A 21,695-nucleotide genomic window follows, 5' to 3' on the forward strand; every position below is an offset into this window, starting at 1 on the left:
ACGTTTGTTTGGTCCCACGAGTAAAATGTCTGCAAAAGTTTCTGCCACTGGAAGTCTAGTTTAGGTTCACGTGAACCAACCTGATTAACCTATTCAATACACCCACTCGATGGGCACGGCCAGCGGCTACTCGGCGAGTCGGCGGCATGGCCACTCGCTTGCCTGGCGGCTCGCTCGGGCATGCCTCACGAGTCTCGAGGCCTCGTTGTCGGCACGCCTGCCTTATTCTCGAATCTCAAGTAATTTAACTACTTTAAACCCTAGATTTCGTTAACTGGAGTCCCCCAGGACTCTATAGAGGCCCTTCTGTTTTCACTCTACACTAAATATCTTCGCCCCTAAATGGCAGATCTTGCGGCGTGTAGTGAGCTTGTAGATCTGCTAAAGATGCGCAATAGGGTTCAAGTGGTTAAAAAGTCATGCATTTGTTGTACAACCTTGACCACACGCAGGACATTGCATGGACACAAAAGGGGTGCTCCCCAGAAATACATTGTTTATAAGGCAGCATAAAGTGAGGATCAGGGGCTATTCTAGGATCTTGAGTGATCGGAGGATTAGCCCAGGACATTAACCCATTAAAACCTGAGGCCGATTCTACAAATGCCTTCTAAATCAGTAGTTCTCAAACTTTTTCGTAATTCAATATTTCTCAAACACTTTCAAGATTTTTCAAAAATGTTCAAAAATAGCTGATTTTGAGCTTGCTTCTGTGAGCTTGTATATCTGCTATTTTTGAATAGCCAATGCTAAAATCTAAAATGACACTGGGCAGAGAGGCATCAGTTGCTCGGTATAAAAAACACTATATCCCGCGTTGTGAGCTTGTAGACCGGCTATTTAAAAAAAAAAAGACAATGTACAGTATAAATATTTATGCTATATTAACAAACAAGTGTATGACACTCACCTCCCATTAGAAAGAGTAGGCCGGCCACATACTGCATGAGGCCTCGGTCCCAGCAGCAGCCCAGCACTCCAATGATCCAGCCGAACAGAATGATGGCCACCGCCATGCCCATGAAGCCTGCTGTCATCCGCCGCAAGTCTGTCAACACAAACACACAAACACACACACCAAGGACATGTTGAGACCAAAGCAACATCTCTCGTCTCTGTGGTAAGAAAATATTTGAATAAACGTTCTGGGGCTTTTCATTCAAAGACAAAACAAAGCAAAACAAACATGTTATAACATTTGCTAGGGTTGGATTTCCTGTGGGAGAAGCGGGGCGTTCATTTATATGGCCGGTGGGGATATGTTTTATCCCTGCTTCAGGTCAGACTGAATTAAATATGCATGGACATGTAGGCTATGATACTTTAGAATAGCGTAATGTTTAAGTAGATAAGTAGTAAAATGCCACCCCTTTGTTAGTTTTTTTTTGTTTGTTTTTTTTACAAAATCCAACCCTGCCATTTACTCTCACTTCATGAGAGTAGTACAACAGAAACTAGTTTTCACCATTAAAGGCATAGTGTTGGTGATGCTCAGCTTTTAAAGTTGTTGTACTACTGTATGTGCAGCAACTCATAGCCTAACACTAACTCTGATGAAAACAAAAGTTTTACAATCTAGTAAACTTATCTGATGAACTACAGACTGTATAGAGAAAATGTATCTCGGCGACTTCCACTTCACTGGAGGTTGGAGTAAAAACTGTTCAGATGTGTAATGGGTGAAATGCTTCACCGGTGCACTCACCCCAGAAGACAACTGAAGTTATACAGAACGCAATGGACTTTATTTCTTTCAGATAAAAAAACAACACAGTCCTCAGTATGAACAGTATTGAAAAGGGGACACCGCTTTTCAACACTGAAAATAAGCCATTTTTTGTCCAGCAAGATACATACGTGAAGTACAATATGAATATAGGCTTCAAACCAAAGCTCCACACCTGCTCTAATGTACCAGCTAGTTTCATCAAAGGACTACATGCTGCTTGGTCTGAGTTATCTGAGTTAGAACAATGGATGCACGATAATGACATTCCGGGCCGATATCCGATGAACCGATTCTTTGCATGGTCAAATTGCCGATACCGATATTGCAATACTTTGCAATACCAGTAGGTTTCACCTTACACCTGTTCTACAGTTACTGTGTTTCTGGATATAGACTTCTAATAACCGGTGCATTCTTATGACCTGATTCATTAGGCCTACTGAAGCACATATTAGGGCAAACATTTTTCCAACTCATTGACCTTTTTGAAAGCTTCTCCAGAAAGCACTGATTGAATCTGCAGCCTTCATCATCGCAAAAGGCTTTTTCAGCTTCACATTCAATCATAAATATAAAGTAAAATATTGTCTAAAACCGATATATTATTTTTGGTATCAGTTCGATACCGATATTGCTTTTTTTTAGGCCGATATTGCCGATACCGAAATGATGACCGATTAATAATGCATCCCTAGTTAGAACCTACATAAATATAGCTACACTGCATCTCCACACCCAGACCGATCCAGAATATACAGTATACTGTGATTAGGGCTTGTATTGTGTAACATTTTTCTAAAATATTCAAAATAATTGGGGAGAGAGAACCCCACAAAGCTATCAGTGTCGAATGGAGGTCTGTGGCCTAATGTGCATGTCAAACTGGGGGCCCTTTGAAATGAAAAAGGATGAGAATCTGTGCAACAGAGAGAACATAAATCGGTAAGGTGCCTCCGCGGTGCCAGAGAGCAATCAAATAAAAAGGCCCTCACTCTGTGCCATGCCTCAAGGACACGCCTGTTCACTTCAAGAGGGTAATACCAGCGACAGTAGGTGCAAAACGCTGTTGTCGGGCAGAAACCTTTTATCTCCCAAGTTTTTATGTTTTTTTTTCCTGCCGTACAGCGAAAATGTAGGAACACTTTAAAAGTGGTTAAAGTGGCAATGGGGCATGAAGCCCCAGGCTGATTTCGTAGTTTGTTTTCCAGTTCAGGTTAAAAACATGGCAGACTTGTAAGCAACACAGCTGCACCAAACAAATTAACAATGAGTGTGTGTTCATAGGTGTGTCCAGAGCCAAGGGCATGCCAATGTGCAAGCATGATAGACAGTATTGACACACCTAAAATCTAGCACACCCATTATTAATGTGATTAGCTGCAGCTGTGTTGCTTACATCACTGTGTACTATATAAGGTCATGCAGCCTGCATGTTTTACCCTGCTGTAGTTTTTAACGTGAAGTGGAAAACAAACTACAAAATCAGCCTAGGGTTTCCTTTCCCTTTAAATATCCAACCAATGAAAAAACGAGCTTGTGACTAAATGATACCTACATTGGATTCATTGGAACACAGGTTCCCCCCCCCCACCACCATTTCCTGCAAATTAACGCTTTTTGGGACATACAAGGTCTCCACCCGACAACGATGAAAAGAGGCCGTGGCTACCGATCGCGCCGGGGGAGCAGGGAACGGAAGCAGCAGTAATGTGGTGGAGCAGGCTGGAGGAGAGCTCGGAGCACGTCCCCTCCCGTGTAGATATTAATGTCATGGGTGAGCTGCTCTGACACGGCATGGTGAGAACGGGAAGCTGCGAGCGCTGGCACAGGGGCTCGGGGTAGAGGGAACCATGCAGCGAGAGGAAGAAAAGGTCATAATATTTGCCCTGAGAGCAAAACACAGACAACAGAGAGAGCTTTCCCCGAGGCTTGTTATGCGTAACGGAAACAGCGCTTGCATGCTAGCAGGGAAGTAGTGGGCGGGTGTGGGAACTGCGCCGCCCTCGACCGGAAAGCACGACAGAGGCAGCCATAGCTGAATGCATTGGGTCCTTAAGGGGATTCCTGTGAGTTAGGAAGTAGTGGGCAGGTATTGGCACGACCTTGAAAGCACAACAGAGGCAGCCATAGCTTAATGGGTAGAGAGACCACCATGGAAAACTGAAGGTTCCCCGGTTCACATACCGGCCCCGGTTGAAGTGTCCCTGAGCAAGGCACTTAACCCCCTAACGCTTCAAACCAAAAAGCATGACCATCATCAACCAAAAATAGCTGATGCATTGTGAGCTTGTATATCTGTTATTTTCACAGAATGTAAGCCCCCAGAATAGGGACGCTATAGGGTTCATGTGGTTAAATGAATACACCATAAAAATCCTGAGTATTCATTTAACTCAGAGTGTACACATGTAACCAAACAGACCCATAAAGGTGTGTTTGGTGACATTTTGTACATTCAGTTACAAATTAATAAAAGAACACTGAGGATTTTACTGAGTGCGTTAAAGCCAATTTTTCCTTTTCATGATCTGAGCGATATTAAACTGGGAGCTTGTGGGAATCTGAAGTGGACATAACACTGACCCTGCAAAGGGTCAAACAAAGGTGCTTATTGGTCAAAAACCCGGATGTATGTCTCAAAGAATAGCCGATCAATGAGCTCAAAACGCTTAGCATTGGGTTTTGAGCTTGTCGATTTTTTTGCTACTTTAGGATGTTTGTGACATATGAGGTTTCCACCCGACAGCAACGATGACCATCATCAATTCAAACCATGATGACAGAAAACCAACAACAAACAGAAATCCTCTGCAGATGCAACCAGCGCTGTAGGCTGCAGTCACAGTGACAGCCGTTTTCTTCCAGCGACAGAAAAGGAAAAAAGAAATAAACGACGCCTCGAGATGAAATAAGGCACAAAACCTGGAGTTTTAATTCAAAGTGTAGCTCACAAAATAACAAGCCTGACGGCGTTCTGTCTGTCAGGCCCGTGCTGGCCGGCCGGCCGCACCCTGCAAGCGCAGTGCTTTCTGACAGATTTGTGACGCTGAATTGTCCGTCTCTGTTTCAGCCGGAGGGAGCCGGAGTGGAACGGCCTGTCAGGGGCCTTGTCAATCAGTCACTGTCACCGTCGGTCACCTCTGACTTGTACGACAGAGCATCAGCAAACACAAGCTTCCCCCAGAAGGCAAGAGTGAGAGAGAGAGAGACACCCACGCTCGAGTGACGAGCGGCGACATTCGTTTGTGAAAGACAGCAAAATGTCCTCTGCTGGCTGAGTGGTCATGTTTACTATGTGCTTCTCGACAGCGTGTACTGTATGACGGCCGGGCCGACTTCTGGCTCCACATTTTGCTTCTCCCGCATCACACAGGGTTGGATTTCTTGGGGGGGATACATGACTCGCTCGCCACATTTTTTGCATGGAACGCTCGCCCCGGGCGAGGCGGACCACTCGGCCCATTAGGAAGTTAGGAAGTAGTTAGGCAAAAAACGCTGTCTAAAGTGGACTTGAGCCACGAGAGGCACCGGCGAGCAAGTTGCCGTGCCAAACATTGTGAAATCCGGTAGTCTCTGTACCCCTGAGACGTCAAACGTGGCCGAGTAGGTTCTGGTGGCCAGAAATACCTGGTGGGTCCAACCGTTCCGAGGTCGCCGGAATTGACCGGGACGAGTGGACTTTGGTGGCCAGAAATACGTGGGTCTGACTGCACCGAGGTTGCTGGATTTGACCTGGGGCAAGCGTGTTTTGGGACAAGTGTTCTTGTATCCCCCCCACTGGTCATTCATTTTTATATTCGGCGGGGATATGTTTTATCCCTGCCTCTGGTCAGACTGAATTAACATACTGTACATGCATTTCCTTTTGGGAAATGTAGATATGTCTGATATGTTTGATATTATGCGATGCGTGCATGCGTAGTGCGAACTGTACGTGCGTGTGAGAACAGCCTGCTCCCACAGGTAGCGGTGTATGTTGACCAGTGCACACATTGTGAAGAGGACAAATGGAGCGAAGCAACAAGAACCTCCATGGTGCAGGAGCACCGGCCCTCCCCCTCTGTCCATCCCCTGGGTGCAGTGTGTGTCTCCCAGGCCTCCTGTGCTGATGTTCTCTATGCCAGTGGCTCTCAACCTTCTCTGGATCAGGGCCCACTTGAAAAATCTTGAAAGTGTTCACAGTCCACCCATCTGACAACTTAACACGGCTGGCGCAGAAAACTTAAAAAATAAAATAATAATGCCTATTTTTTACTTTACCTTATGACAATGTCAATCCAAAGCAGCGAAAATAGCTGATCTACAAGCTCACAGCGTGTCACCAACTTGAGACCCTATGATGACATACCCAAAAATTTGGATTTTATAAATATTGAACCAATGAAAAGTATTGGGGAAGAGCTTGTGACTAAAATACAAACTACATCGGATCCAATGGAACACAGGTTATTTTTTTAACGCAGCGGGGGGGCATTCAGCGCAGGACGTACTGCGAATATGAAAACAGAGAAAGAGAGTTTGGAGACACAAGTCACATTTTTAAACCACAGACCAAAGGGAAGAAGGGAGACGCCACAGTTCACTCTCAGCAGCAGCCGCTGCGCGTATGCCACAAATGTACGGATCAAACGCAACGTTTTAATCCGCCTCACAGCCTGCCTCACATGTCATCCTCTGTACTTTGTCGTGTCGTGTCATGTCGACTGCACACCAGAAACGTCTCCAAAAGAAAACAAACAGAGTTGCATGTTCTTGTGAGCAGTGTTGGAAGTTACTTAAAGGTAGGGTAAGTGATTTACTTTGGCCAAATTAATGTTGAATAGCTCTATATTCTGATAGTACTCATTGCTATAGAGTGTTTGTTCAGTAAAAGGAGTCTCCCATGTCTCGCCAGCTCTTTCTTATACAGAAAATGCGTTTTCAGTGTTCTCTCCTGATTGGTTTAAATTGTGTCACCTGAAAATGTACTATATTCTGTTTACTAAAGAGCTGGAGAGACCCCTGTGACCGAGGAGAGGAGAGGAGGAGAGGAGAGCGTTTGAGGGCTTGGGACGAGGCGTCAGCAGTGGTGGAAAGTACTCAAGTACTGTACTCAAGTACAATTTTGATGTTTTTTTTGTTTTTTTTTACTTTACTGGGGTGTATCCAATTTTTAATACTGTACATTGTGGTATTGCTACTTTTACTTCAGTAAAAAAACAAACAATTGAAGTACTTCTTCCACCAACTGGGCGTCAGCACTTCTGTGACACATAGATAGACTCTAGCTTTAGCAAGGCAGTGAGGGAAAGAATAGCGGGGCGGGTTGTCAGTCAGCAGCCGGGAGGCAGGCCAGCCGGGGGACTTTTAAACTAAATTCACTTCACTCTCAGCCAAATTATGTGCCGACACAAAGTCGGCAGATAAACAAGTGCCGAGCTTCAATCCAATCCTTCTGGATGTGTACCGTAATCACAACTTTGGCATGGACTGAATAATTAAACCGCCATTTGGGCAGGAGACGGAAGCGAGGCGTGGGCTGATTATGGGATATACGTCATTAGACGCTAAGTGTATTTCCACTACGTGTTATAATTGATCACTGTTTAAAGATGTCATGCACGTCCTTCTTGATGCTTGTCGATGCAGCCTGCATGCGGTGGCGGACATAAGTGCAACAACTCAAGTACTGCACTTAAGTACAATTTTGAGGTACTTTTACTTCCGGAACGTCCATTTTCCAATACGACTTCTGCCCCACTGTACACATCAGAGGCAAATGTTATATACCACGGTTATTTGAAAATGTTAGTTGCCATTTACATAGTAGATTAAGATTATTATTCCAGAACATACATTAACCAATTAAGCCATGTTTTGCACTTTGTGTATTCGAGAACAGCCGGTCTACAAGCTCACAGCGTGATGCGACATGTTGTGAGCTTGTCGATCTGCTACCGTGTTTTCCAAAGATTTTTGACAAAACATTCTGCATAATGACACATTTACATTAGGTACTTTACGTCTATTTTGATGCCAATACTTTTACTAAAGTTTGAATACAGAACTTTTACTTGTAGCGGAGTAGCCTACAGTACTTCTACATTTTGGTATTACTACTTGTACTTAACCCATTAAAACCGGGAAAGCGTCTGTGTCATTTCAGATTTTAGCATTGGCTATTCAAAAATAGCAGATACAAGATAACTGCGTGTCACTTTGTGCCGCACTGCGAGCTTGTACATCTCCTTTTTTTGAAAAATCTTGAAAGTGTTTGAAAAATCTTGAGTAATTTAGATTTTTTTTATCTTAATCTTCTCTTCTGGGGGTCCCTGGCACAAAACATTTTCATATGGGGATCCGCTGCCAAATATATATAAATTTGGGGGTCCTTGGCGCGAAAAGGTTTGAGAACTACTGGTTAAGAAGGCTTTTGTAGAATTGGCCTCAGCTCTTAAGGGGTTAAGTAAAACAAAAAACTGAGTACTTCTTCCACCAGACACCGCAGCCTGCATATTGTAGGCTCTATGAGTCCTGCATGTAGTATAATGCCAGACAAGGGCAGCTGAGAGATGAAGGGGCCCTTCTGCTGAAAGGCCCCTGGGAGCTGTCAGATGGCCTCCATGTAAAAAATGGATTCAACCACATTTAAAGGGCCCTTTTGTCCCTTCATACATCAGAACTGTGTTTGGTCCCAGCTGTCACGGTAATTGGAGAGATGTTTTATGTCTTTAAGACAACAATTTTTTAAGCCAACACATTTTTAAGGCATTTCTCCTCTAAGGACTGTATGGAGAAAGACAAGAATATCGGTGCAAAACACAAATTATACTGATAATCAATTATAACTGTGTGTGTGTGTGTGTGTGTGTGTGTGTGTGTGTGTGTGTGTGTGTGTGTGTGCGTGTGTGTGCGTGCGTGCGTGCGCGTGCGTGCGTGCGTGCGTGCGTGCGTGCGTGTATATAAAACATTTTTTTAAATGAAATAAATAATAAAATAAATTAATAATCAATCCTTATTTTGGGCATGTCATAGAAACAATGTGTCAAACTAAGTGAAAAAACTGGGGAGCTTGGGTGGCCAAGTACCTGGTGCCCACCAGCGTGGAGGTTTTGGGATCAAATGCCACCGTGGTGGATATTTTTACACCTGTCAGCAGGGAGTGTTGGGCGGGAGGAGTGGGACGAAAGGCTCTAGTCTACGTCATTACAGTGGGGGCTCCTCACTGGCAGGTGAGTCAGTAGGATACAACAGCAGTGACAACACACAAAATGTGTGGGAATTGGCAACGACTAAATTGGGGAGAAAAGGGGGTAAAAAGCAACAAAAATCAATCAATAAAAAACGGAATGTTTGACTGATGAAGTTCCACCACTGGTCAGCCGGTTGGCCTGACAACAAACTACAGTAGCAGAGCAATTATCCTTCCAGGCTATGGGATGTAGTCTATAGAAAAACCCTACTATGTATTTTCATTGGAGCTGGTGCTACTTGTGTGGTCAGGGTCGACATTTTATACATTTGAAAACTTTTCTACTTTTACTCAGGTACATTTTGAATACCGGACTTTTACTTTTACATATTATTTCTGCATTGCAGTATTGATACTTTTATTTGAGTAATACATTTGAGTACTTTTTTCACCACTGTCCACCACCAGGGATGCATTGGTCTTGGGACGCGGCTGACGTACGGCTGTCAGCAGGGGAAGTTAAACAGGAGGCGTAGGACTCATTCTTTTTTAAATGTAAGTTAAACATTGGCCAATGTGTGTTATTTCATAATTGTATGAGTAAACAAAGAATTGCCTACATTAGGCAACGGCTGTCCTCTCTCCACACACACACACACACACACACACACACACACACACACACACACACACACACACACACACACACACACACACACACACACACACACACACACACACACTTGCTGCTCTGTAATCTGCAGGTGCATGGCCAGCTGCTCATGGGAGGGCTGAATTTTGTTGAATTCATACTCAGTTATATACTTATTACTTTCCATCCACGACAATAGACTTCATCAAAATGCTCATGGTCCTAGATTGTTGTTCCAGTTACACCTGTATATGGTTCAGCTTGAGAGCTTAGCCAGCTTCCCTTATGGTGAGTATTGTTGGATTGTTGTTGTCAACCTCAGTGCGAATTATATTTCACCATGAAAAAGGGTATGTGTGCGATGGTCTATTCTGTTCCGTTTAATTGATGTGGGCCACTGTGCCTTGCCACGCGATACATACTGTTTTCAGCCCAGGTAAAATACACAGAAGACCACTTGCTTGCCATTGCTTTTTGTAAAGCCTTATTTATACTTAGTTGCGTGCCTGTGATGTCGCACACAGAAAATTGCCCATCTACAAGCTCACAACATGTCGCGTAGTGAGCTTGTATCACAACTTGTATAACCGCTATTTTCTGTACACAACACCGTTACGCAAACCACGGTAACTATAGTTCAGCCTTAAGAGAAAAGTTTGTCTCTCTTGATTTCCATATAGCTTGCTGCGGGCGGGTTGGTACTTGGTGGGCCTTTATAATATGCCATGTGTGAAAGTTGAAGCTTTGTTTCTGTTTGTTTCGGGTGGTCTGATTTCAGGCACGTTGACCTTAATGGGCCACTTGAATTCTGGCGCTCTCAACGGTGCTTATTGTAATTTCCAGCTTCCATGGGCAAAGCTAAAAGCGTTGTCACTAATAGTCCACTGTGTGGGTGTGTGGGTGAAACCCTGTCAGGCTCAGTCACGCACATAAATCATGTGCACAATAAATTGACTGATATGCAAGGATATTAAGCTGCCATCGCTATTCTAGACACCCTCCCCAGTTCCCCAAGTTACCCTGAAGATTAATCAAACCACACCCAACCCATGCCTACACTTATAACTGTGTCTAACCCCCAGCCAGCTTCAAGCTATAAGCATGAGATTGCGTCCAACCAATCAAATGACAGAGTTATCCACTATCTAGGTCAGTGATTCTCAGCCCTTTTTCATTTCAAAGAACCAAATGGACCCATGAGGGGCCATTTGGTTCCATCTTTACACTCTCAGAGAGCATTTTACACTGTAGATTGGGGTCAGAGATAACAAATCATATCAAAGTGGGGGTCCTTGAAATGAAAAAGGTTCTGTATCACAATACTGTGGAACAGCAGGGGTCTTCAATGTTCAAGGTCAAGGACCCTCAAGCTGAGAGGGATGGAGACGAAGCAGGGACCCCCTCCTACTGTGTAAAATGATGTCACAGATTTTCATAGATTTCATAGATAGCTTCAAAGACTTGTTTGACAGCACTATCATCAATGTTGTGTTGGATTCATGTTAACGTGTATTTTCAGACATTTAACCACTTAAAGGGATATTTTTGGTCATTTTATCGTCTACTCAGGCCTTTGTGAGCCCCCCAGACAGTCTTTAAGTTGCTTGATTCAGTATTTAGATATTTGATATTCATTTTATCAGACACGCCCCCTTCCTATACGAACCCATTGTAACTTCAAACTCCATTTTAACCATGTTAGATTCATCAAAAACACCCATCCTTGGTTCTGGTGACACACCCTGCCCTCCTAATGCGTGAGGGGACCGTGTTTTTTCCGATAAATCTTTTAATTTATTTTATTTAATTTCTTTATTATATTTTATTATTTGAATTCCCCCCCCCCAAAAAAAAAGAAAATGAAAAAAGTAATTGAAAAAACACGGCCCCCTCGCGTATTAGGGGGGCGGTATGAGTCACCAGAACCAAGGACGGGTGTTTTTGATGAATCTAACGTGGTTAAAATGGAGTTTGAAGTTACAATGGGTTTGTATAGGAAGGGGGCGTGTCTGATAAAATGAATATCAAATATCTAAATACTGAATCGAGCAACTTAAAAACTGTCTTGGGGACTCACAAAGGCCTGAGTAGACGATAACATTATGACGTTTTTTTTCTTTAAACCCATAATATTTAGTGAACTTGAGCTTAAGCTCTGTGCTGCGCCTGCGACACATTGTGAGCTTGTAGATCTGCTATTTTCGGCGAATGAATAGGTGGTTAATGTAATTAACAAAAAAAGATTTACGGCCCCCTATAGTAGGCTAACTGTTCTACATTCTACAACCATGTTGTAGAATGTGTTCTGTATCACAAAGCTTCCATGCAGGCTCCCAGCACATTTGTGCCATGCTGTGTGTGCCAGGCAGGCAGGGTGGCAGAATGCTGGCAAAGTGCCGCAGCTCCTCAGCATTCCTCCTCACTGTATGTGACGTCCACCATAATGGCCACAAGGGGGCTACATATGGTACAGGAGGCCCACCAACTCATTCACATAGTGTAAAACACACATTCATTAGACACCTATCCACATGTTTCCCAAGGAGCTGGGGAAAATGGGGTGTATCAATGGTGGGCATCTCTTCCTGTTGTCAGTCTTTCAATTCATTTGAGGGATCAAATCAGTCAACAATAATGTGGGAAGTGAACACAAACTTCAGTTCAAAAAGGTATACAGCCCGCACACCAAAGCTGGTACAAAAACTTCTGTATTTAGCTAACATCAGCTAAATAAAGATTTTTTTGTACCTTGATGTGCGGGCTCTACCTTTTTGTACTGAAGCCTCTTTAGCCCAGCACCCACCAGTCAATGTGTGTTATGAAACACAATCTGACAGAAATCAAAAAGGGAGTTACCGGAGTTAGGCAACTGCTAAGAGCCATTGATCATTCATTCGAATCAGCTGTGTGGAAAGGAAGGTAGACTAATATGACCCTTTCTGATTTCTGTCAAGTTGTGTTCCCACATTAGTATTGACTGACACGGATAACTCAATCGAATTGCATGACTGAGAACAGGAAGTGATGCCGATAATTCACGCAAGGCCTCATGGGACACTGGAAACTCGTGCCTCGAGCTTGTACAGTATATGTGCTACTTTTGATGCTTTTTTGTGACGCTGTAATATGATCAAGTAGGGCGTTAATTACGGAAAAGGGTTTTCCGGTTTATGAGGTTTATGAGGTTTATGCCCGACAGCAACAAAATTGTGAAAGGATCAGAGAGGCAGAAATTATCTGGGTATATAGGCTATCGAAGGCACCGGCGAAATAGCATCATGTCTGAGAAGTTGTGGGGCGGAGCTGGGACAGCTGCTTGAAATGCTAGTGTCCACAATCAATGGCTCTGACCCATTACTCACCCAAATGGATTCCTCTCTGCATGGGAGAGCCGGACCCAGCATGAATTTCCAACATGGCAGCTCCCTAAGGTCGGCAGGAAGCCATAAACATGTACTAACTGAGAATTATATGACCCCGCTGTGTTGCCAGAAAGGAAAAAAGGACTATTTCCTCAGTGGTGAAAAGTAACTAAGTACTTTTGCTCAAGTACTGTACTTAATACAATATTGAAGTACAATTACTTGAGTATTCTTTTATACTTTATGTTTCTGCTCCACTCCATATCTGGGACAAAAATTGTACTTTCTATTCCACTGCAATTATTTGACAGCTGTAGTCACTAGTTACTTATTGGAGAAATAGCCAATCTACAGTACAAGCTCACAATGTGTCGCATCGTGACACTCAAAGTGGGGTCCCCCAGGGGTCCTTGGGGGCGTTCCATGGGGTCCCCAGCTAAAGTGCGCACGACTAGCATCACAATCATTTTAAACACTTTATCCATTTATACGTTGGCTATTCAAAAACAGCAGAAATGTTTCAAATATCTAAAATGTCTGGAAATTTTGGAATAATCTAGATTATTATTATTTTTTTTTTTACATAAATCTACCGTTCTTGAAGTCCCTGGCACAAAACCTTTTCAAATGGGGATCTGTGGCCAAATACATCCTTGACTGAAAAAGTTTGAGAACCACTGCTGCTGTAAATGTGACAATTGGGTACCTGTAAACGAGTATTTTTATACTGCGTCTGTGGTATTGCTACTTATAGTTGAGGAAAAACAAATCGAAGTATGTCTTCCACCAGACTACCACTGCTCTTTTTAGATCTGCATTCAGCTTGCAAACTTAAAAGCTTCGGAACTTAATTGCTTCATTGCAGCTTCACTAGGAATCTTGTTTACTAGGACAGTTGCAGTATGTACATTACGCACGCACACGCACACACACACACACACACACACGCGCGCGCGCGCCTTACCGTCTCTGTTGTCTCAATGCTGATATGAGCGTGCTCTGCACATCTGACTTAAACAGGACATTATGCATGCATTTATGCATAGATGGTCTGTTTTGAACTTTGGGGGCCTTGGAGCCACGCGTTCGCTATTATTTGAAAGGTGTCTGTGTGAGACATGTTCTGCTTATTATCCTCCTGTTAGGCTACTCACTGTGCAGCCATGATACACATGCTCACCTCAACATGCATAATGTATGCTAATCCAAACAGACGAGGGTCATACGTGTCAGTGATTGGCCACGGCTCTCAAAATGTCTCATAATTTTTCATCATTCTCATGTACAACCCCCACCCCCCCACCCCCCCCCCAACATGGCCACAATACTGTCAGACATTCCATGGTTTTGTCGGGTCACTATTGCCTGATTTACACTCGGTTGCGCACTGCATCGCACACCGTAAAGAACAGATCTGCAAGTTCACAGCGCTTGTAGATGTAGATCAGCTACTTTTGACAGTCACCACAGTTATCACAAACTTTCACTTAATGACGTCATTGATAATATTCCGCGTGTTATAGGCCTATACAATCTTGCTTGTGAACTAAAGTTATATTCAAGTTGTGTTTTGTTTTCTAACTGTTGTGAAATTGAGTGGAACAATACTAGTAATACTATAATAATACAACTAGAACATTGAATGGAACAATACGATCTCTAAATGCACACAAATGTGGGGAGAATACACAGAAGAGATGATCATTTGAGCACAAGAGGTCAAAGATGATCATAAACACCGTTAATCCCCCCAAAATGTGCTCAAACACAGGGGTCGTGGTGCCAGAGCTGTGTTCTGAATAATGCCTGATTCATTCTTCCTTAAGACCAAAACTACCAGAGCTGCAAGCCCACGACGTGTCACGAACGCGACGCATTGTGGGCTTGTAGCTCGGCTATGTTCGGTGTGCGCGACACCGGCGCGCGTCTAAGTCAAAATCAGCCATAACTGCGGATAATGGCTGTGTTCATTTGTTTACTGTATCAGCACACAGACAGAGCCCTCTTCGTCAGCCATTCTCTCCTGCTTAATGGCTTCTATTGTTCAACCGTGTGCCGCAATTCCCTTTTAATTACGTTTCCACCGCTCCAGGACCAATGGCCCAATGAAAAAGCTATTTCATAAAAAGGAAAAAATGGAAATGGCTTTTGGTGTGTGTGTGTGTGTGTGTGTGTGTGTGTGTGTGTGTGTGTGTGTGTGTGTGTGTGTGTGTGTGTGTGTGTGTGTGTGTGTGTGTGTGTGTGTGTGTGTGTGTGTGTGTGTGTGTGTGTGTGTGTGTGTGTGTGTAAAGTTGTATTTTACACAGTCAGAGAGATGGAGGGGGAAAATGCCAAAGATCACCAGTAAAATGCTTTGAGCATTTTTTTAAGAGTTTTTTTTTTATACAGCGTGAATCTGTACCGCCAGGGACCCCAGAAAGGACCCCTACGGGTCTGTAACTCTGAGGTTGTACAAATGGAACCAAATGGACCCTTACGGCCCCTTACAACCTCAGAGTTAAATGAACGCTGTGGATTTTACAGTGTAGATTGGAGTCCAAGAAATGCAAAGTAGTACCGCGCAAGGAGGCGAGAGTTGCAAAAAGAAAAAGGAACAACTTCTGTGAGACTCGCTGAGATTTGCTGACTTTTCACCGCTCTAAAAGCCGATGGTCCTGTCACACAAAAAAAAAACACATGAAAAAAAGAAGAAGAAAAAAGCAGGCTGCAGCCGCAGCTCACTGGGGGTTGGGGCTTAATTTCATTACCCCATGTCAACTGCCACCGGGGAGAAAACAATGGAGTGGTAAAATCAAATTATGCCTGATAGCGGGAAGGAGAGTGAGTGTTCGCGTGTGTGTGTGCGTGTGCGCACGCGCGCGTGTGTGTGTGTGTGTGTGTGTGTGTGTGTGTGTGTGTGTGTGTGTGTGTGTGTGTGTGTGTGTGTGTGTGTGTGTGTGTGTGTGTGTACATTCATTGTATTACTATACTTCTGAGGGCCAAATGTCCCAAAAAATATTATAGTTAAATTTTAGAAATCCATTTTTGAGGGACCATTTTCCTGGTCTTCACAGGACATACTGTAATGGTTGTTTTATGGTTAATGTTAGGAAAAGATTCAGGCTGGGGTTAAGGTTAGGGTCACACATTTAGAGGTTAGGTTCAGGGTTTACGGTTGGAGTTATGCCTGATCTATACCTTGGTTATACATCTGGGTATGTGCATCGAGGACAGCAGATCCACAAACTTTCGGCTTTAGGGTTGAAAAACAGCGTTCCTAAAATCGGCGTCCTAAAATGTTGATGTCCTCACAAGGATAGCAATACAGAGGTGTGTGTGACTGGTGCACAGTCCGTGCACGCGCACAGTTGCACACGTGATGGGGTTTGGGAGCAACGAGGACAGAGTCTTAGCAAACATATGTGCCATTTGCTGAGAAACACTTCACCACAGGACCTTGTGGGTTGAGCACACCCGCATGGAGCCTAATGGCTTCCTCCAGGGTGGTGTGTGTGTGTGTGTGTGTGTGTGTGTGTGTGTGTGTGTGTGTGTGTGTGTGTGTGTGTGTGTGTGTGTGTGTGTGTGTGTGTGTGTGTGTGTGTGTGTGTGTGTGTGTGTGTGTGTGTGTGTGTGTGTGTGTGTCAAGGGTGGGGGTAGGACCATAATGGGTGATTCCACTGTGTGCCAGTCAGCAATGCTAGAAGTAGTTATCTCATGTTTTACTTAAGTAAAAGTTAAAAAAAACAACAACACAATACTCTCTAAGTAAAAGTCCTGCCATCAAAATTTTGTGCAAAAGTATTGGCATGAAAATGGACTGGGAAAAAAAAAACGATCTAATTTACAAGCTCACAACGCATATCGATGCGACACGTTGTGTAGATTTGCTATTTTCACTATTAAACAGGGCTTAGGGTGTTAGTCACTGTCCACCACTGCGACAGAGAGGGAGACAAGGGGATGGATGACACAAGACACGGGGTCTCCGGGCGCGGCCCGCAGGGGCAGGGCGTACAGCCAGCAAGCCGTCGATCAAGCCCCGGCTCTTAGGAGATGTGCACTGTGCACCATGGGGGTGTGGGAGGCTCTGACAGGATGCCATGGCATTATGGGATGGAAGCGTTACCGCGGCACCCAGACTCTTATCAGCCTTCCATCAGCGTTTCCATAGCGATGGGTGGGGGAGGGGCGGTGGGAGTGGCTGAAGGTCTTACATGGCATGACTCGCGACATTCCACACAAACATGGGCAGAGGAGGAAAGTCAAAACTAACCAGTGCTGGAAGAAGTACTTTTTTGTTTACTTAAGTCTCTATGAAATCTCTATGTTAAATTTTAAGTTTTCTTTTTTAATCAATGGCCTACTTGATCATACTACAGCGTCACACAAAAGCATCAAAAGTAGCAGATCCACAAGCTCGAAACGTGGTGCAATGCTACTTTTGAATTTGAATCCTGAAAAGTAACAGTTTTGGATATGAGAGACGATATAGGAATGCTCTGATATAAGGAAAAGGCCTGTATTCAAAATTGTACTTGAGTGAAAATACAAAAGTATTGGCATCACAATTATGCTTACAGTACCAAAGTAAAAGTACTCACATTTTCAAATGTTTTTCACATGTTTTTCATCTCAGAGTTACATGAACTGTGGGATATTACAGTGTGAGGAAGAGAAAACTGTGGATCCCACTCTGAGGTCTGTGGGGGGCTTCGTGAAGGGGTCCCCTCCTTGTGTGAAGCTGCACTGCCCGTTTATTCTAAAATAGCAATATATTATACAAAGTAGTTTTTTTCCCTCCTAATCTTTGCTCAAGGCTGCCTGATGTTTTGAAGCTTTGTAAGAGAGAGAGAGAGAGAGAGAGAGAGAGAGAGAGAGAGAGAGAGAGAGAGAGGGGATGCGCCGACAACCAGTACATCGCAGTGTTCCTGCTGCAGAGCGACGCCTCGCCTCGCCTCGCCACATCATTAAAGTGCCCATTTTGCATGACGCCCCTTTTAACGGCCGGCCGCCACACTTCCCTCCCTTTGCGCGTGTCAGGCCTTCCATCTCTGCTCTCCGCTTTGATGAAACGACGTGACTCAGCTCTTTTTAGGGATATTTGCTTTTTATAGGTGTGTGTGTGTGCAAAGCAGCCACTCCAACCGGTGATCTGAAAGCCCCCCTCGAAAACCATTCACAGGCAGGACCGGGAGAGAGTGCGCAGGAATAGTGAAAAGGGAAAGGGAGTTGGGAGGGGTTGAGCTGTACAAGCAGCTCTTAGCCACATTAATAACTCCACTTCTAGGCATGAGAATGAGTGTGTAGCTCATTTAGAAGGGTTAGGCTTTTTAAGGAAGAGGAGAGAGAGGCTTAAAGCAGAGAGAAAGTGAGGGGGAGAGAGAGAGAGAGAGACAGGGGAGGAAATTATTTTGAAGAGGCCGTGTTCAGATAGTCTCACGAGCCAGACTGTTGCCTCCCATAGTTTTCAAATGCTTCCGTCATACAGTCTGGAGAATGGAAGCTCTGAAAATGGAGGATAAAGCGGATGTGACGCTTCCTCCACGCTCAAATCGCTCAAAACAGTCGCGCAAATTTGTCTTCATATATCTGTGAATCAAAATAATATAAGCTTATCAGAATTGGAAATTCTAATATAAAATGTAAAGATGTTTTCTGTTCTCTGCTTTTCGGGATGTGTTGTTCCAGACTCTATAGCATTCGGGCTACGCGAGACTAGTGTTGAGATAACACAGCTTGTAGACTGGCTATTTTCTGCGAAGACATTAGTGCAGACTGCAGAGCAAAAATGGGAGGTTAAGTTGCTATACTGTATACAGGCGCTCGGGTGGCACAGGGGTAAAGTGCCTGCCCATCACCGTGCAGTCTTGGGGTTCAAATCCACCGCGGTGCATCCGGCATGGCTGAGTGTCAATGCGAACACAATTGAACCGTGTTCAGGGGAGGGAAGCCGGAGCGGGGAGGGTGATATTGTCGCTGCACATACTCCTACGTGCTGGGGTGCTGCCTGTCAGTGGGGAAAGTGTAGGGAGGCGTGTAGGACGGAAGAGGTACGTCCTGCCAGTGGGGGCTCCTCACCGGCTGGTGAGCCAGTAGGGGCCAACAGCGGTGGGAGGAATTAATTGGCATAACGACTGAATTGGGGTAAAAACATATTCGCTACTCTAAATGAAAAACAAAAAAGGGTCTCCTCTCTCAGTGTCATCTTAAACTGCACCGTTTTGTTTATAAAGGACAGCGAAACTGCCGAGTCACTGTGTTGCAGCCGTACAAAACAAAATGTAATCAGTCTGTGACAATGCTTCACCCACCAATAATGGAGCAATTCCACCAATCTGTTATTGACTAGAGATAGCCATGCACAGCAGTCTATCAAGTTTTTAATATGCGATGGTAAGACTGCATTTTATAAATGCAGTGTACAGTATATATTTATATATATATATATATATATATATATATATATATATAGGAATGATGCAAAGCAGTGGGCAGCACATTCTCATTAAAGCAGGAGTGAATGGAGAGCAGGTTCAGGGGAAGGTTGTCCTCCAGAAAATGAGAGCCACTTGAATAATGGAGTCGTAAATCTGCGCGCGCGCGTGCGCGCGTGCGTGCGTGCGTGTGTGCGTGTGTGTGTGTGTGTGAGAATTGAATTGAATTGTGTGTGTGTGAGGCCTCTTGGATGTGGCTTTACAAGGTGGAAACTGGGGAGGGGCCTGCCTGTTTTCCCTTTACCGTACCTGTTAAAACTGATAATCGGCTGACTCGTTAACCAGATCCAAAGCCACTTCGAGAATATGCTTTAGGCTGTGCAAACCAACTATTACTGGATTCTCTTTGATGCTTCTCGTCCTTGTATATGCGATCCGATGATTAACTGTTTTTTTAAGGCCAGCTAATCGTCCTGGTACTCTGGAGAGAGTTAAACAAGTTTGCCTGAATAATGCAAAAACAGAATTATTTGTTTGCATTTCCTTTTTTTCTCCCCCATATATTTTCATAATAAAAAAAAGTGCGTATCGTATCGTATCATATCGAAGTTGTGAGCCCAATATCGTATCGTATCGTTTCGTGAAATTAGTGTATCGGCACACCCCTAATATCCATATATGGAGCGGCTTTGTCAGTCATGCCCAAATCTGGGACTACGATGTCAGTCCTGGAGGTTTCGGTTATGTCTATATATGGAGTTTCTGGGAAGGGTGTGCTGATGTCAGATTCCGTATCTATGACATGTTTAGGTCTCTATGCCGACTTTTGTAGGCCTCCATAGATGGAGACTTTTGTCTCCATCTATGGGGATCTCCATATATAGGCTAGTGCTGGCAAATATGCCCAGAATGTTTTCTACTGTACCAATACCTGGTAGAAGACGTAATCAGATTTTGTATTTTATTTAAGTTACAGGTAGAAGTCCTGTATTGTGGAGTGTACAAATGGAACCAAATGGACCCCGTAAGCGTCCATTTGGTTCTGTTTGTGCACTCTCAGAGTCACAGACATGTAAGGGTCCCTTTGGAACCCCCTCAAGTTACCCAGAGGGTTCCTGGGCCTCACTTTGAGAACCACCACAATAGTATGGTTGAAATAGTTTTTATCAAAATATTTGAATAAAGGCCAAAATTGAATAGATTTATTTATTTTCTTTATAGGAATCGTTAAAGGGGACCATTAAGGAATCGGGACCGTTAAAATCCTACAGTATCCCAACCCTGCACCTGGACAGGAGAGTCAGTGTGCCGACAGGACAGGGGCCTGTGAGTCTGAGAGTGACGGACAGGTGAGGCGGGGAGGGCAGTCACTGTCACTTACTGAGCCACCGAGGCTACAGAGCGCGCCCACACACACACACACACACACACACACACACACACACACACACACACACACACACACACACACACACACACACACACACACACACACACGCACACACAGAGACACACACAGTCCACGGCCAAAAGTAAAGCCTCAAAGACGCAATGAAGGACACAACCGCAGTGCTGCACAGGTGTGTGTGTGTGTGTGTGTGTGTGTGTGTGTGTGTGTGTGTGTGTGTGTGTGTGTGTGTGTGTGTGTGTGTGTGTGTGTGTGTGTGTGTGTGTGTGTGTGTGTGTGTGTGTGTGTGTGTGTGTGTGTGTGTGTGTGTGTGTGTGTGATTGTATACTATACTTGTTGTGAGGGCCAAATGTCCCCACAAGTATAGTAGAAATTGAGAAATAGACTTTGTGAGGACCATCCTCACAAGGGTAGTAGTTGTTTTATAGTAAAACATTATAGAAGATCACAGAAAATAGCCGATCCCTGTGAGCTTGTAGATTTTCTGCTTTACGGTTAGGGTTAAAAATGGCTACAAAACTAAAGATCACCTTCTAAAACATTGATGTCCTGAGTCATAGTAAGTAAAACTTTTGAATGTGTGTGTTTGTATTATTATACTTGTGAGGACCAAATGTCCCCACAAGAATATGAAAAATAGACGTTATGAGGCCCGTTTTCCTGGTCCTCACAAGGAAAAAGAAAAGGAAAAAAGATTTTTAGAGATACTTTGCAATTAGGAAAAGATTCATGTTGGGATTAGTGTTACGATCAGGCATTTAGAAGTTTAGGTTCAGGGATTAGAGATAGAGTCATGCCTGATTAATTATACTTAGTTGCGTGCTTGTGTTGTGCACCGCAAAATAGCTGATCTACAAGCTCACCACCACCACGTTGTGGGCTTGTAGGCCAATTTTTCGGCTTTAGGCTCATGAAGAATGGCAAAATAATGTCGTCCTAAAATGTTGCTGTCCTCGCAGG

The 21,695-nt window shown here is 44.0% G+C and overlaps 1 protein-coding gene across 1 annotated transcript in view; it reads right to left on the reverse strand.

Moving 5' to 3' along the window:
• Window positions 1-21,695, reverse strand: part of tmem178bb (transmembrane protein 178Bb) — a gene marked incomplete at both ends in the record, with an annotated part of 135,070 nt that overhangs the window by 3,265 nt on the left and 110,110 nt on the right. Inside the window, one exon of the mRNA XM_084049806.1 lies at window positions 911-1,048. Within this exon, the coding sequence (XP_083905932.1) occupies window positions 911-1,048 (138 nt within the window). The remainder of the gene's footprint in view (window positions 1-910; window positions 1,049-21,695) is intronic.

The sequence above is a fragment of the Gymnoscopelus microlampas genome (assembly GCF_963454915.1).
Source record: "Gymnoscopelus microlampas genome assembly, chromosome: 23".
In the NCBI taxonomy this organism is placed as follows: Eukaryota; Metazoa; Chordata; class Actinopteri; order Myctophiformes; family Myctophidae; genus Gymnoscopelus; species Gymnoscopelus microlampas.